The sequence below is a fragment of the Primulina huaijiensis genome, unplaced genomic scaffold, assembly GCF_012295235.1.
Source record: "Primulina huaijiensis isolate GDHJ02 unplaced genomic scaffold, ASM1229523v2 scaffold40265, whole genome shotgun sequence".
Taxonomy (NCBI): Eukaryota; Viridiplantae; Streptophyta; class Magnoliopsida; order Lamiales; family Gesneriaceae; genus Primulina; species Primulina huaijiensis.
In genome coordinates, this window is record NW_027359513.1 from 84413 (window position 1) to 102067 (window position 17655).

The window sequence follows — 17655 nt, forward strand, 5'->3', positions numbered from 1 at the left end:
GTGAGGATATTTACAAATAAATAATTAAAAAGTAAAAAATAAAAAAAATTAAGAAACGCTTATTCAAATTTTTGGTAATTATTTTAAGCTGTGAGTTAAATTGATACCAATGGGGTCGCATTCTTCAAAGATTTGAGGATGGTATTGGAGAAGAAGAAGTAAGAGGCAAGTTGCCTTGTTCTCAATCTTTGAAACTGTTACATCAGTCGTTAGTGTGGAAAGAACTTTAAAATGGCTCGTGCTAATTTCCTACTCTTTGTGCCAACTTTTCATGTATGTACAGCTAGTATTGGTGAATCCACTCGGTGGGGTGATTGAGAAGTTGCCGACAACGCGAAAGAATTAGCAAGACCAGATTGCTTGTTCTTGACAGTTGGGGAAGCAGTCGTTTTTCTTCTGACCAACATCAAGAATCAGTCGACTAGATATTTATTATCAACTAAATTGTTTAATACCAATATAAACATACTTTTAAATATTTCACCTAAGCATATCTTTACCTCGATTCTTTAAAAATATCTTCTTTCATTTCATGACATTTTGCATATAACAAGAACCAATCAGTGTAACAGCGTAATTTTCTCATTTCTATAACCAAAACGAAGAAGAAAAAGAAATTGATTTCCAGTTAGGATTCGTATTGCAAAATTCATGCCCAAACATGTTCTACACCGCCTAGAGTTGAAAGTTAGCAGTAGCGTCCTTGATTAGTCATTAATCTGCTCCGGATCAACATGAAGCTTCGTATGGTGGTTGTCAGTGAAACAGTAAATGGTGATAAATATATGCCACTTTCTATTATCAAGCTTGGTCTCAAGAGTGAGTACCCATTAGCGTTTCCTCTGGTAGAGTGAATATCCGACAAATGCAGACATTAGAAATGTCCAAAGTACCTACACAAAAAGGTAACCAAGTTAGAAATTTTCATGAAGATGGATGATCTACTAAATGATGCAAATATGAATATATAAGGATTTCACAATTGCAAAATTAAAATGAGGGGAGAGTTGAAGGGTTAGAGGGGACATACAGTATTGATTGCATGCCATCTTTCAAGACGTTTGATCCTCGACTGCATTTCTTCAATTATGCCTTCTAATGGGGATGCTTCTCTACTTGGTGATGATTCTGAAGCCGAACTACAACCCTGTTCAATGTCGTGACAATTTGAATACAGGACCATTTAGTTGTATTGGAGTTCAAGATCATAAATTTAGGCTACAAGGATCGATGAACAACATAAAACAAAACTAGAAAATAGTACCTGTGAATGTATATATTCCACAAGTTCTTGCAATCTTGCAGCTTGCTGAGAATGAATCCCGATTGAACTTCTCTCCAGAGAAGGTAACCTTTCCAGAATTATTTGAAGATAACTCTGAGACAACAGGGTTAGGAAGAGAGAGAACTTAATGAATTTTTAACAACCCTAAGAATCAATGAGGCCAATTGGAGAACAGACAAATGTATAAACAAGACGGGACCTTTGTTGTGTATGAACCATCAAGCTCAAGGGTAGAACCAGCAGCCACTACTGTTTCTTTGTTGACACCCTTAATTTGAATGTAAGGACTCGGGACGTCTTGTAAATGATCAACCTCAACAAGGATCTAAAAAGAGGAGGAGATACATTAGTCCTATGCAAGTTGGGTAGGCTACATAATCCATTTTCTTGATAGCACCATCTGAAATTAAAGCCTGAGTGATTCCCATATCATTTGACTAATCGTGAACTTCAGACAAAATAAAATTCTGAAAGGTCCATGTCAGCTATCTGATTGAGTTCTTAACTGAGCTTGATTTCCAAGACATAATGATTACAAGATATATTTTCAAAGAAGTATGTATGACCTTTCCATCTTGGTAAATGTATGCAGACGCTTCAATATATGCCACAGCTCGATACCTGAAGTCATATGGATAACATATAATTTCAAATAGCACGAACAAAGCTACAAATAGAAACGTGATAAAAAGTGCTCAAATCTCAATGCACCAGAGGAAAAAAGTAGTGGAGCTGGAGCCATCTTGTGCACAATAAACAGAGAATGATTGAAATGGATAATGAAAACAATTAAAATGGGCAAGAAGTGGTATATTTTAAATTCTTAGAATTAGAATAATCATGAGAAACCTAATTGCTTGTCTATTCATATCTTCATGTTTTGGATAAAATATATGCCCCTAGATAAAATTTGGCCGCAAACAAAAGTAACTAGGTCTGCAAATCTATAAATTTTAACCAGATAGTGAAGAAACTATGCGCTATCAACAAACTGATACTTCTATATATATGCTATTCTGCCCAAATAATCGACCACAACTCTTTTCACAACAAAAGTTTCTTGGTTTGACAAACTTTAAAATTTTTTATTCAAATTCTAATTTCAAAAACATGATTTCTTAAATAGTTACCACCATGTGAAATCACCTACTTATTAAAATACAACATAATAGGATGATGAAAGAAATGAGAAATACATCACCTTTGACAACAAAAAATGACATACCCGAGATTAAGAAGGCCGGAAACTGTACTTATGCTGATGTCAAAATCAACTTTTGGCTGAATAACAAAATTCCCTTCTCTGATAGGCTGTAAAAGGAAAGAGGCCGTGGGGGGTGGGGGGAGGGGGTGCGGATAATTAATAAGGTTTTATATATACAATGAAAACAAGATGGAAAAGCTATCTAAACAGCACAAACCTCTCGGATCAGCAGAGCAAATCTACCTTCGCATATTCTGACTCTTATACAATCACTCTCTGTAAGCTGTCCATTAGAAGGTACTCCAGACTGCCTTAAATATACGTCAATAAAATTTTGAACTGAACTGCATATCTTAGTGGGATCGAGAATTTTCAGGATGTCTTGGTAAGCCACCTGTGCATTGTACAAGCATGTTAAAAGCAAAACATTCATGAAATTCAAGCAGGGAAGAATAAATAAACAACTTACTTGCTTATTACTTTTTAACACAAACAATGAACTCTCTGGTGAAAGCACCGGGTCAAAGTCGTTTCGGATTTTCAGCTGCATCCAATTGACAAAGAATTCCATTTCTTTAACCATTGTTTAAAAAAGCACTTAATCAACAGAGTTAGATTAACAAAGCACATAAGTCGAGTTTTCTCTTTTTTTCCCAAAAAGGTATTAGCAGATTTGTGTGAAGATAGGGATTTTTTTTGTAATTTAACTAAAAATAAACAGAGATGCCCAAAAACCACTTTCTGACCTTTAAAATCCAGCCTATAAGCAATTTGTGTTTTTTTCAAAATAACCAACCAAAAAAATCACTTTGTTTATAAAAATGCTGCTTTTGAAAGAGCTTCACATCCAAATGTGTTCTTATGTGCACCATGACTGTTAAAGCAAGTCTTTTCCACAATACAAGAACGCAAAAGAAACTCAAATTAAATTGAGGAACTAACATGTGCTTGGACAAGATGCGGTTCTATATGTTGCTGGAACATAGGAAATACTGTCGTCATTATTTCATTTTGGGTCATGAAGCAGCCAACTCTGTTTTTGTCTCTTTGAACTCGAGAAATAAGATGTGAATGGACCCCACCAACCTGTTTAATACCAAAGGTTTACTTTCAAATAGGTAATCTTACTCAAAAGTTGAGGGATCACCAAAACTTAAGCAAACAAAAGTTGAGTGCAATTGACATTATACTCACAACAGCAATCCACAAGTCCAGAGGTTTTCTGATGTCAGGATGCAAAGCGTAGACGCCTTCAAAAATTACCTTGAAAAACAAGCAAGCAAACTTCTAAGACGTATTATTGATCCACAAATGATAGTGAGTCCTAGACCAGTTTATCTTGATTCGACGTGATTTAATGGATATCCATTCAATCACGTGGAATTGAGATATGAAAGAAATCAAATGATCAGGATTCCAACACGTACCACGCCGCAATCTTCAGATACTTCAAGTTCTTTGAAACCACTCCGACCACCAGTCTCCAGATCAAAGACAGGTATCTTGGTTCTTCGGCAATTTTTTATGTCATCAATATTCTGCCAATGGTCAAAAGAATTTTCAAATAAAAGGAGCATAAAAAATTTCCACCGGAGAAGAATTAATGTTAATCAGCACATTTCTCCTCTAGTGTTTCCAACTAGTCAGTTTATTAAAAAGTTATAAAGGAGGCTATGTATTGGTCAATAACTATAGAAAGGTGATTATAACATGTTATATAAATTCATAACACTATATTCATTTTACAGCTCCATTCCGCAAACCACTGTTTTACGATGCTTCTTTCCATGAGCAATCTGATAAACTTACAACATCCAAAAATTACTCTTCCACCATGTCAATTTAAGTAAGTAAATTATAGCCATCAATATTTGTTCCAACAAGCTGATCAAAATAAAAATTTATTCAAAATCATTTTTAAAAAATTATAAAACCACAAATAATATAAAATGGAGGACAAGAAAAACAAATAATATAAATAAAATGAATACTTTTGAAAGTAACGCCAGATCGAGAGCGCTGAAGTCATCGAACTTAAAATCTTTCATTTGCTCCGATTTGTAGTAGCTTTCAAGGGAAACAACTTCACAACCAATTATATTTGCCATCTTATGAGCCAAACTTGTCTTTCCAGATCCACTGGGACCTCCTACAATTAAGTGACGATATTATAATAAAAAATTGGAGTCAAATAGCAAGATTTCACAGATTCGGTTATTTTTAAACTATCACAATACCAAAAGAGCAACAAGACAATAAAGGGTCAAGTTTAGTAACAAAGTTGATACAGATCCTCAACTAGTGAGCAGAGAGAGAAGGACAGAGTCTATCTTACCAATTCCAACTATGACTGGAAGAACTTTATTCTTCAATAAAGCCTGCAATGATCATTTGCAGTTCACGAAGTTAATGTTCAAAAAGCAAAGATTTGAATTTCAACATTCAATTGTACAGGAGAAAAATAACCCCACAATTATATTGTAACGCTCACTTGTATTGCTTGTACAGCAAGAAGCAATCCTCTATCCAAGTCATATGACTCAGGCATTGGAGCAAGCTTAAAGGCACCCCTGGAAGAGGAAGGACCTGTAGTTTTTTCATGAAAATATTCTAGCCACAAATAAATTTAAAAGATGTCCCAGTTTTTAATTTACTTCCACTTTATTTTGGGCCAGAATGATTTTTGCTCACTGCAATTAAAAAAAAACATGCACACACCAGCAACAGCCCTCTCAGTCTGGAGAGGGTCTGATGAGATAAATTGCCACGTTGCTAATGGTTCCATCACGGACTTGGTTGGCGATCGAGTCCACGGCTGTTGTAAATCCTCAATTCGGTTGTCCAGCTTGGGAATTATACGAAGCGGCTTTGGAGCTTGGATCATCCTTTCTTGAGCACTTGGCAAAGGTGCACTAGACAAAGGTGGAGGTGTATTAAGCCGTGGTACCCCTGCAACTTGGAGAATTTCGTTAGATACAGTTGATAATTTGTATCGTTATCAGAAGTAAAAGAACAATAGAATATAAACCAACTTCTAGTCACCAGCACTTGGTACAGTTAATTTGTACAATTACCATGTCATCCACTTGTCTTATTTCTACAATACTTTGGTTAGACATCTAACTCGAGCAAAAGAAACGTGACACAGCACATCACTTTTTTATTCCAATCAGGTTGGAAACAACTCCATGGCCATTCCAAGAATCTTATTTATACAAAATTCAATCTTAGGCTGACAAAGCAGTTTTCTGCAGCTGACATGAGATTGAACCATCTAAATCACATCTGTTCACAGAAAATTTCTGGCATATAAGATAGAAAGATATACATGTACGAGTTCAAACCTTGCCTCTCAAGGATCATCTCAAGATATGATTTTGTGATCCATGGTCCATTGATACCCCTCCTGGATGATTCAGCTCCAACAATCTATAGAAGAGATAAAATACGTCAAACAAGTTCAACTCCATAAATTTTCCAGGTTAATAAAGGGCTTATGTCAAAGTATAAACTATGAAATTGCAAATAATACCATTAGATATCTGTGACAGAAAACCCAGAGGCTATTAGCTGTCAACCATTTTTTTAAAAATGAGACTGATGGCGTGACAATAACTAGAAACCTATAAGGTCATGGACCACAAATTTTATGGAGTCAAGGTCCGAACTAGAAAAAATTCTATCTCATGTGAGAATGAACTAATTAATCCCTATGGATCATGAACATTTGGGGGTCAAGGAACAAACTTAGAAAACTAAAAAAAGAAAAAGGTAATTACAAAGGTGGACCAGATATATTCAAAACAACTATTAAAAACATTAAGTTCTTGTTAAAGAAGATGAAGATTCCATACTTTTCTACTTGTGCCCCTGAGTACTATATAGGTCTCTCCAAGAGTATCGATTGTCTCCCATGACAGTGAAAGATTGCCATCAATAACTGAGGTTGATGCCCGCTTGTAACTAACCACCACACTATATCCCAAAGCCAGTAATCCACCCAAAGTCATCCGTCCAACCTGATAAATTGAGGGGATAAATACCGTTAGATATCTGTGACAGAAAACCCAGAGGCTATTAGCTGTCAACCATTTTTTAAAAATGTACATATAAATTACAATGAAAGAATTCGAAGACAGATTCCCAAAAACAAGATTGTCATAAGCAATAGCATGTCAGAAAACATCAACATAATCTGTAAAAACTTATTATATATCAAGAAACGTTCGAAAGTGCCGGTTATGGAGAGCACAAACTGTTAATTTACAAGATAATTCACCAATGAGAAAAGCAACTAGGAAAAACTAGTCTCCTAGCGGAATTGACTGTTTATTTCAAACATAGATAGTACAAAACGAGAAATATGCGTTCATATCAATTTTTGGGGGCTTTTTGGCCAAAAAGAACCTGAAAAAGGGGCAAAAACCAGTTACTGAGAAGTAACAAACAAATGCATGGGCCACATTAATATAACAAAAACATATTACAGAACCCAGAACCCAGATTTCTAGTTCGAATTTCTGTTGAAGGATTTATCGATTTAATCCTAGGTCAGATACTCAAAATTTCTTTTGAAAACAGCGACACAAATGGAGCTGTAAACAGAAATCACGTCTTGATGTTTTTTGTTCAAAGAATTTTTGAAGAATGTAGCAAACAAGTAACATTTCTCTCCACTCCACATAGCAACTCTTCACAGATGCGTTTCAAAGTACCATAGAGAATGAAGTTCACATATGGAAGACAACACGGATGAAATAGCACGTGTTCATAATTTACCTCAAATTCAGCTCTTGGCCGTATGATGTAATTTTTGTCAACAATCCTCTGATCACCGAGTGATAAATAGTACTTAATACCAGATTGCCGCACCTTGATCCAGTCATTGATTCTTGCTTCTTCACTTGCTGACGGAGGTCTGAGGTACATTTCAATAAAACTAGAAGCAAAAGTAGACAACTTGAGACTCCAGTGTGATAAAGAAAGGGAAAAATGAATTGCAAATAACTATTTTCATGGATAAACATGGAGGTAAAATAGTACGGCTCAAACACTGACTTGTCGTATTGTGCTTCCTTTCCATGAAAAATGTAGGCAGCTTGCCCACTTTGAGACTGTCACACACCAAAACAAAATTGGAAAGTTGACCGACTGTGTACATTCAAATTAACTAAGAATCAAAACCAAATGTTAAAACCCAGTTTAGTGTACCTCACTCTTGCATTTGACCTTGTAAATAGGCTCTCTGAATGATGAAACAAAACTGTTGTTAATTCTGATCTACAAAAGAACACATCCAATCAATAATAAGATTAAAGTAATCATTAAGAGGTAACAAGCCGAATATTGAGTCCCAACCTGTGCATGATGAAGATCAGGCTCGATATGCTTTCGGAAGAGTGGGAAAATGCTGTCAATGAGGTAGTCCAAAGAACAAGACCCTCCAATATCATATTGAACTTTAGAAAGTAGACTAAAATGAACACCACCAACCTGATTCGCCATATGTATCAGAGACTTGGAATTAATTATCATAACAAGATAGCAAATAGAAATCAGATGGGGAGAAAAATCAAAGCTTTCAATTGGTTAGCCTCTAAGATATCCCATCTAAAGCTTTTTCAGACTTACATACAAAGAGGAACTACAAAATGGTGTTTTCTTAATTTTACAGAACTTGACCACACACAAAAATTTTGTGAGAATAATTGTTGAAAAGTCTGGAGAAAAAAACAAAGTGATTGTTAAAAGTTTGTGAATGTAAATGATGATTTTATACCAGAAATGAATTATGGCAGAAAACATTAGGATGAAAGTTCTGTAAAAAACTTAATACCAAATAATCTTTAAGAGAACATGAGCAAATTGTGAAAAATGCAGATCATCACAGTGTAAAACCACAAAGAAACTTTTTGAGGATAACTATTTAAATAAATTCTAAAAAAGTTGAGGAAGAATTACCACAGCAACCCTTATGTCTAACAAAGAGCGTAGTTTTGCATGCAATGCGTAAGTGCCATCAACTATTACCTACAAGCGTAACATTGAGAATGAAACTCGGTATGATTAAAAAGATTTATCAGAAAGCACTGACAAGCAGTCTTACCACACCAGATGAATTGTTCTCTATAGCGTTTGAGCCAATACATCTTTTTCCTTGAAAATCAAACACTGGGATCAATGTGTCATCACCGTTTATCAAGTCCTATAACGAACAAGAAGCCTGGTTATATAATACAAATTTTGAAAATTTATGGTGGTAAAAATAGCAAAAGCACTTTGTGATTCAGAAAAAAATTCTTCAAAGAGTCGAGCACTAGACAATATTTCATCATAAGTATATATCAACAACTCCAAGGACATGGTAGCATTTCAATTAATCATTAAACAATCCTTCAAAATGTTAACCCCTTTCTGGGCATACACTGAAATATAGGGTAAATATCTACTCTTTTTGATTGCTCGAAGAAAATTACTGATAAACAAAAGGGTACCTCAAGATTCTTCACAAGAAGGTCAAAATCTATTGAATCCAAATCGTTCCCTTCATCGATTCCTGTTCGATAGTTCTCCATAGATATAACAGCACAACCAATTACAGATTCTACTTTTTCAGCTAAGCTTCAAGAATCAAAACATTCAAATTATTTAGTACTCCTTAAACTCATTTAAGGGCCATAGATAATGCAGAATCGAGCTTCCAGCAAAGTCCAGAAATATATATGCTGTAAGGCAAGTGAACAAAAGAAGAAAGACACGTGCCTAGATTTTCCCGACCCACTCGGACCTCCAATGCCAACAGTCACCAAGCCCTTTTTCTTTGATCTAAGTTCTTGAATGGATTTCACCAACAAATAATATCCGCGATCAAAAGACTGCAAATTTCCGGAAACACATCATGCTTATATGATTGAAATTGATGGCTCCAAAATTATCTAAAACTTAGGATACACATTTCATCGCCTAATTAGCTGAACTGCTTTCCGAATCCTAATACAAATGCAGTCATTCAAAAATTATAAATGCAATGATGCAAGAACGAGATCATATCCCGCAAACTTTTGACAGCAATCTACCCAAACAATAAGGTCGATTAAAAACAACCCACATCACTTCAATCTTCGAATCTCAAAATTGAACAACTTTCAAAAATTGAAGTATTTTCACCAATTAAAGAAGTCAACACTGGAACTGAAGGAAATAAATAAATAAATTACACAACAAAGAAAATACGAATACCACATGAAGAGGAAGTGACTGGAGAATCGAAGAATAAGAGGAAGATGTGGAAGGCTGTTGTTGATAGAAATCACGCCCGCCTTCTTGAAATACCCGCTGAACCACTTCATCATCCATTAGTTTTTTTGCTCTGCGCTGATAAACTGAAAATTGCAGATAAAATTTATGTTGGTGGTGATAAAAGTTCAATCTTTGACGAAGATGGCAGTTTTGAAAAAAGAATATTAGGTTCTTTTGTGGGTTCTACACTTGTTATGCACGAATATTGAGAATACTTTTGATAGAGATTTGTGGTTGCTTTACTCCTTTTGTTTTCGTTCCAAGAGATGGTGATTCGAAATTGAGAAGGAAAAGGTGCAAGATTCTTGAAATGAATCGAAAATAATCTTAGTTTAGCCAGAAAGCAAACCTGACGAACTTTCAGTTATTATATACTTTATTATTGGAGCGGAATATATTACTTGTATCCGAAATGAGTTATTATATTTTTAAAAAAAAATTAACATTTACTACATTTGACTTATAATTAAATAAAAACAACTTTTTTTTTTTAAAAAAAAAAAGCAATTTATAATGTATAATAAACAAGTAGTTTTGAGAAACAGAGAAATTATTGGTGTGTGCATGCATCCAAGTTTTGTTTAAATATGCATGAATTTATATCCGTACACTAATTAACTCGATCCATAATTACAATGAAAATAATAATTTTGAAATAAAAGTAATATTTTTACACGAGTTGTGAGCAATCTCATGAAAATTTAAAGAAAATGAGTGGGTATGAGTTTAATTAGATCCATTAATTTGCTTGAGCCTTAGATCAATAAGTTATAGGTTTTAAAGTTATATAAACACTAGTGATCGACATGCGCCATATTATGTATTAGAAAAATAGTTTTTAAAACTTATACAATAGTTTTCCGTCTATATTAATATTAGTGGGGAAATATATCTTTTAGTGTAAATATAATTTAAATTTCAAGAGCCACTAAGCCTATTTTCAATCCATGCATATTTTTTATTTTAACATTATTTTAAAAATTTTCAGTGTGATTTTGATATTGTAGATGTAGCATTTTCCGACATTTTGTATACTTAGGTGGTTTTTAGTTGGTTTAATTATATGATCAATCCAATAAAATATTTGGTCGTATCACATCATTCAAATAATTAATTATTTACGACAAATCGATTAGATTATTGAGTTAAAATTATAATTTAATCATTCATATTTTTTTATTTGTATTAATAAATTATTTTTAAAAAATATCTATTAACTTATCATTTCATCTCAAATTTAATCAATTAAACCAAACATATCGTTTATTTATTCAATATCATTCCACATCTAATTCAATTTTTTAACCTATACAATTTCATCAATCCAACCCTTACAAATTGTTCGAGGGATTTTGGCTGTATTTTGGATTCTGAATTTAGCCGTTTAGACGTATGTCTCTCAAGTTTTCGTAATCTTCTTATTTTTTGTTGAAATTTCTTCATCATTTTTCCCGTTGAAGTACGTAAAAACCCGAATCACGTCAAATTATTATTATAGATTAGGTGCCTGAAATGGGATCAAACCAAGTTTTTTTTTCCCCACAACAATCAAGTGTTGTTTTTAAATCTAGTTGTCTGGCATGCTTCATTATTTTTGCTTTGTCGTGTTATTACTACTTCTTCTTCTTTTTTCCTTTCATATTTGAAGCTGGAATTTAGGCATGCATAATGTCTATGGGGTATTCATTATTTTTGTGTTTTTGTTTTTTAAAACCTGCTGTCGTAATATATCATCGGATGCACATTGGGGTAAATATCGAGCTTAACACAATAGTCTGAAACTATGCTAGTCAATCAAACCTCACAGAAATAAAGTTTTGATAAAATTAATTGAACTCATAATCATTTGTTATCGTACTTACTTGAAAAACCAACTCGAACTTGACAATATTCTTGATTTTTGCTCTTACTTATTTGATGTCTTCGTGTATTCTTCTTGACTGTGTGGAATGATTGGGCCGGTGAATCTATTTATCATCATTTATTGGGTTTATGGCCCAAATTAGTCTAACTGAGCAGCCCATTTGTTTCCAAATTATTGAGCGATGGAAGATGTCAAAAAGAACTAACAGAAAGTGATTTGTGGTGCTGTTATCCATAATTTCCCTCATTGATGTCAAATATAGTACCATAATATCAGTCGACAATATTGATTTTCGTATACAATAATTATTATTAGAGTAGAAATTAATATTTATTTATATGATATATGTAATATAATCAAGATAGTTTCACAATTAGTCACTCGTTTATTTTATTTTAATTTAAAAAAAATAAATATATCTAAACATATCTGTGTGGGCCTAATTGATGTCCATAGAAACGGAACATAGAAAACAAAATATTGGTGTGGGCCTAATTGGATCGTGGGTTGGCAGTCCATGTGATGTATGAATAAAATAATAATCATTATGTATATCAATAATGAATTTATGAATATTAATATATCGAGTTGATTTGTAAAATTTTTCAATTATTATTCGGATAAGGATAATGTAATTGTATTAAATGTGTGTTTTGTAAGGATAATATGTGAATTTTTGGAATTTTAAAGTGGATTAAATATTGTTTGTGTGAGAAAATTATAAGAAAAATATAAATGAATATGATATTTTCATAAAAACTAATTGGTATCATAAATTTGGGCCTATTAATGACATCAAAATTTATATACATAATAGATTGATATGATATTCATTTATTTTAATTCTCGTTACGTACTTTAATTTTCCTAAGATTTGGTGATGATCAATTAGTCAAATAATTGGATTATAGATGGTTAAGCATTCCAACTCCAATTATATAATTTATGTACTATGTCGTGTTAGTAATCACAACATTACAATTGGGTCTTTTTTTTAAAAAAAAAAAAACTAAAAATCTAGTGTTAAAATCAATTAGTTGAAATAATCAAATCAAATTATTATGAAACTTCTTCGATATCAATGGTTGGGATCATATACTACATAATCTGATTTATAGATCCGAGTATCTTTACGAGTCAAACTACTGTCCAAACAAAAAATAATTTTAGATAGGACTATAAAAAGAAGCTTCACCGGTATATAATTGGGCAAAAACTTAATTACTTTACTGATTTCCGCATACTAGTGTGGGGGTGGGGGTGGGGGTGGGGGTTATCCGACAAATGTGACATAAGTGGACAAAGCAATGGAGAACCCATCGATTGTCGTAAACAAATGGATTATGGTGTAATAATGGACAAGTGAATAAGTTGAGAAATCTTGAGTCCGAGTGAGAATCTATCTTGATCATGCTTTTCGATCGAAAACAAATTGAATGGCAGACCACATGCAAGCAACACTTTTTTCAAACAACAGGGTAGTCACCTTCCCATGCTTATTAGGGAAAAAACAGTGCAACTCGAGCTGAGGTAGAGTGATGAGGGGTGAGTTCGGATTCTACTCTTGTATTAATCTAACTATTCAAATCTGATTGGACTCAGAACTGGCAAAATTTAATGGAAAAAATTAAAAATATAAACACCACCTCAGATGCCATATCTCTGCCCACTTCAAATCACCCTAAAAAGAAAAAGAAAAAGAAAGGTTCCCCTTTTCTCTCTATATATACAAGAACATACACAATCTTCTGTAATTTACACCAGCTTTATTTCCGAACACCCCAATCTCTCTCTCTCTCTCTCTCTCTCTCTCTCTCTCTCTCTCTTGTATTTTCTCTTTGAGGTGTGGAAAGACACTGCTCGGTTTCCACAGCTGAAAAAGGAACATATATCCCTTTGATGAGTGATAATTGAGTAAAAGGTCTCTGCTTCGCCTTTCTACCCTACTCCTCCCCTATATCACCAACCCGACTCGAAAATATTTGTCAAAAAAATTTTTTTTTTGGGAGAAATTTAGTTCGTTGTTCTTGAAAAAACAGATAAAATGATTACCTGGCATGATCTTTACGTTGTTTTAACTGCTATGGTTCCTCTCTATGTGGCCATGATCTTGGCCTACGGCTCCGTCCGATGGTGGAAAATCTTTTCTCCGGATCAATGCTCCGGCATCAACCGATTCGTCGCTATTTTTGCAGTCCCACTTCTGTCTTTCCACTTCATTTCCTCCAATGATATATATGCCATGAACTTCAGATTTATCGCTGCTGACACGCTGCAAAAGATTATAATGCTGGTACTTCTTGGGTTGTGGGCAAATTTCACCAAAAATGGCAGCTTGGAATGGGCCGTAACCATTTTCTCTCTTTCAACTCTTCCGAACACTCTTGTAATGGGGATTCCGTTGCTGATCGCCATGTATGGAGAGTACTCTGGCAGCCTCATGGTGCAGATCGTGGTGCTCCAATGCATCATTTGGTACACTTTACTGCTGTTTTTGTTCGAGTACCGTGGCGCCAAAATGCTGATAATGGAGCAGTTTCCTGAGACAGCTGCTTCAATCGTATCTTTTAAGGTTGAATCCGATGTCGTCTCTTTGGATGGGCAAGATTTTCTTGAAACAGAGGCGGAGATTGGAAATGATGGTAAGCTTCATGTTACCGTCAGGAAATCTAATGCTTCGAGGCGTTCACTCGGGCCTGGTTCCTTCGCAGGGATTACTCCCCGTCCTTCGAATTTAACAGGGGCTGAAATTTACAGTTTGAGCTCTTCAAGAAATCCAACTCCAAGAGGGTCCAATTTCAACCATTCACATTTTTATTCGATGATGGGATTTCCGGGGAGGCTGTCTAATTTTGCTCAATCTGATACGAACAGATTGTCTAATTTCAACGTAGCTGAAATGTACTCGGTTCAATCATCCAGGGGTCCAACTCCAAGGCCTTCGAATTTTGAAGAAAGCTGCGGTCCAGGGGCTCAAATGAGCTCGCCAAGATTCGGTTACTATCCCACACAGACTGTTCCAACTTCTTATCCTGCTCCAAATCCTGAAATTTCGTCCAATATTCCAAGAACAGGGAAAACCACCCATCAGCCCCAGATTCAGAATCAAGGCAGTAAAGCAAATCACGATGCTAAAGAGCTTCACATGTTTGTGTGGAGCTCGAGCGCTTCGCCGGTGTCCGAAGGAGGTGCCGGCGGTGGTGGCCTACACGTTTTTGGGGGACCGGATTTCGGTGCTTCCGAGCAATCCGGACGGTCTGATCAAGCTGCCAAGGAAATAAAGTTGTTGGTTAATGATATACCTCAAAATGGAGGATCTAAAGGTGAAATTTATTTATTTTTATTGATAAAGAGGAAAACGTGAGCGCCATTCATTTGCTTAAGAGATTAAACATTTTTTAAAACATTGCTCACAAGTTTTTGAATTATTTCCTTATTCTAGCTGTTTCGCAAACAGGGGGCTTTGGTGGAGAAGATTTTAGCGGTGGTGGAGGCAGAGATCGTGGAAGTGATGACAGAGATAAGGAAGGTCTCACAGCGCAGTCAAAACTGGGGTCAAGCTCCACCGCTGAGCTAGACAGAAAGACAGCCGGCGTTAAACATATGCCGCCAACAAGTGTCATGACTCGCCTAATCTTGATCATGGTTTGGCGTAAACTTATTCGAAATCCCAACACTTATTCCAGCCTCATTGGTCTTATCTGGTCTCTAATATCATTCAGGTAAGATTAATCCAATCAAGAATATAATTGAATAACTGGTAAAACATTTTAGTCCTTAACTATGGAGATGTTTGATTTCAGGTGGGGTGTGCACATGCCTAAAATTGTAGCACAATCAATCTCTATACTCTCTGATGCTGGCCTCGGCATGGCCATGTTTAGCTTAGGTGAGTACGTACTCAGATTTTTGGACTAGATATTTACCCCATCAGAATGCTACTTATTTCTGACCAGATTTTTCTTGAAAGTTTTAGAATTAAATGTTTCAGAGTTCCTTTACAGCAAAAGTTCTGGCCGTTAATTCTTGGGCATGAAAATACGATGATATAAACAACTTTTTTTTTTCTAATTTTTAAAAAGCAATAACTTGTAAGAAAGCAACCCGACATATGGGGCCGATCGATAAGCATAATATATATATACTTGCGGTCCTGAACTGGACGGATGCTGGATCCCTTTAACCAAAATGTGCCATAGTAACAATGGTGGTTGGGATCTTACAGGTTGGAATTTGGTTTGACCGATTTTTTATTGCTTTACAGGTTTGTTTATGGCCCTTCAACCGAAGCTGATAGCATGTGGAAACACCGTGGCGGGCTTTGCCATGGCTGTGAGATTTCTCACAGGTCCGGCAGTAATGGCTGTGGCTGCGATAGCCATTGGCCTTCGTGGTACCCTCCTCCACGTCGCAATTGTGCAGGTGACTTTTGCTTTCACATTAACATTTTATAGTGAGATTTTTACATGATTATGCATGCAATAATAACGGGTCGAAGACACCAATTTTCTAGTTCGAGCTCGTGAAAGATGGATCAACAATATTCTTATATTTTAAACGACTATCCAACGGTTCAAATTTTACACACCATATGCTCTTGGGACTCGGGTGTTGGGGACCATGCGCCAGCTTGTAAATGGGGAAAATGACAACATCGTACTTATTTTAAATGTTGGGGAACTGCTGCTTCTCAATAAACGATGGTTCTTTGATTAGAACTTCAAGAATCTATAAATTTTTTTATACATGTAAGCGACATAATTATTGTATATCAGATTCATTTAATCTGCTGCGTGCGTTAGCTTCAAGAAAACCTCGTGCTGCGATGTTTTTTGTTCCCTGACATATTCTTATCCATTAGGCTGCACTACCACAAGGGATTGTTCCGTTTGTCTTCGCAAAAGAATATAATGTTCATCCAGCTATTCTTAGCACCATGTAAGAAAATTCTCTAAACGCAAGGACCAAGTTAAATTTGATTGATTTGATTTCACGTGATCAATCTTCCTGTTTCTAGGAAATGATTTATTCTTTCACACCTTCTGTGATTTTCAGGGTTATATTTGGAATGCTGATCGCTTTACCAATCACTCTGGTATATTACATACTTCTTGGGCTGTAAGGATTCTGGGACCAATTAATTCAAGACATATATCGATCGATGGTCGAAGATAAATTCCAATGTTTGATGTCGTTATCAAACCATATACTTTGTCGCTAACTTTGGATGATTTTGAGAACAAACGTAGAAAAAATTTATTCCTTCCCAAGAATTCGGAGGCGCTGATAGTTGACAAAGAGTATCCCCTGAATTAAGGATTATGTTCAATTTAAAGCCAAGAAATCATGTAAAGTAAGATCAAGGGAGGAAATAATGTTGACTGGCCTTGTTTAAAGGGGAACAAAATGGAGGAAAACATGGAAGCACAAGAGATTATTAAAGACTTTTTCCCTTCGTGTAAACTAGGCTTTGTCTTTAAATTTCATATGTAATTTAGTGTCTTCTTGTTTTTCCTTCTTACTTTCCAGGATTTTCTTCCCCCCGTTTTGATTATAAGCCATTGTTACAATATTATAATATAATGTTTTGTAATTTAATTTTCAATCCAGAAATCAAATCTCCTCCGAATTCTCGAAATTTGAAATTAACTTTTCAATCTAGTAATCAAAGCAAATAATAAAATGCCAAGAAAATGAAGACAATGGGGGTTGAGGGGGGCCTATGTGCCTTCGAAATCACATTATCTTTTCCAAATAGCTTTTAGTGAATATTGGACTTTTTTGGCAAAAAGCAATTTGGAGCCTTTTCTTTAGAAGGAACGAGATAAGAGAAAGATAAGTCTGCTTTCGCATAGTTGTTGATATCTCCTGTATTTTCATAATGAATGTGATGAATCTTTTATCTGTGAGACGGATCAATTCTATCGATATTTATAATAAAAAGTAATATTCTTGGCTTAAAAAGTTATATTTTTTCATGGATGACCCAAATAAGAGATCCGT

General features: G+C 35.0%; 2 protein-coding genes across 6 annotated transcripts; one reads left to right on the plus strand and one right to left on the minus strand.

The window, feature by feature from the left end:
* Positions 1–518: 518 nt before the first annotated feature.
* LOC140969175 (uncharacterized) lies at positions 519–10135 on the minus strand. 5 transcript variants are annotated; one of them, XM_073430443.1, is made up of 27 exons: positions 10004–10132; positions 9729–9871; positions 9252–9364; positions 8984–9110; positions 8596–8694; positions 8451–8519; positions 7848–7982; positions 7701–7769; positions 7548–7603; positions 7269–7428; positions 6344–6508; positions 5834–5918; positions 5208–5438; positions 4981–5075; positions 4825–4867; positions 4481–4638; positions 3917–4027; positions 3684–3752; positions 3432–3575; positions 2959–3033; positions 2707–2883; positions 2511–2596; positions 1852–1906; positions 1485–1610; positions 1265–1378; positions 1031–1147; positions 519–893 (listed from the first exon to the last, which is right to left on the minus strand). In XM_073430443.1, the coding sequence occupies exons 2-27, from the start codon at positions 9843–9845 to the stop codon at positions 831–833; spliced, it is 2859 nt and encodes a 952-aa protein (XP_073286544.1). In that variant the 5' UTR covers positions 9846–9871; positions 10004–10132; the 3' UTR covers positions 519–830. The 5 variants fall into 5 exon arrangements, 4 of the variants coding, with proteins under 4 accessions (XP_073286544.1, XP_073286543.1, XP_073286545.1 ...); XM_073430442.1 differs by having other exon boundaries at positions 9729–10133; XM_073430444.1 differs by lacking the exons at positions 8984–9110; positions 9252–9364; positions 9729–9871; positions 10004–10132 and having other exon boundaries at positions 7701–7764; positions 8596–8696.
* Positions 10136–13297: 3162 nt separating this feature from the next.
* Positions 13298–17191, plus strand: LOC140969181 (auxin efflux carrier component 7-like). The gene is made up of 6 exons (XM_073430453.1): positions 13298–14975; positions 15095–15374; positions 15456–15541; positions 15917–16074; positions 16514–16590; positions 16708–17191. Exons 1-6 carry the CDS (start codon positions 13697–13699, stop codon positions 16772–16774), a joined length of 1947 nt encoding a protein of 648 aa, XP_073286554.1. The 5' UTR covers positions 13298–13696; the 3' UTR covers positions 16775–17191.
* The last annotated feature ends 464 nt before the right edge of the window (positions 17192–17655 follow it).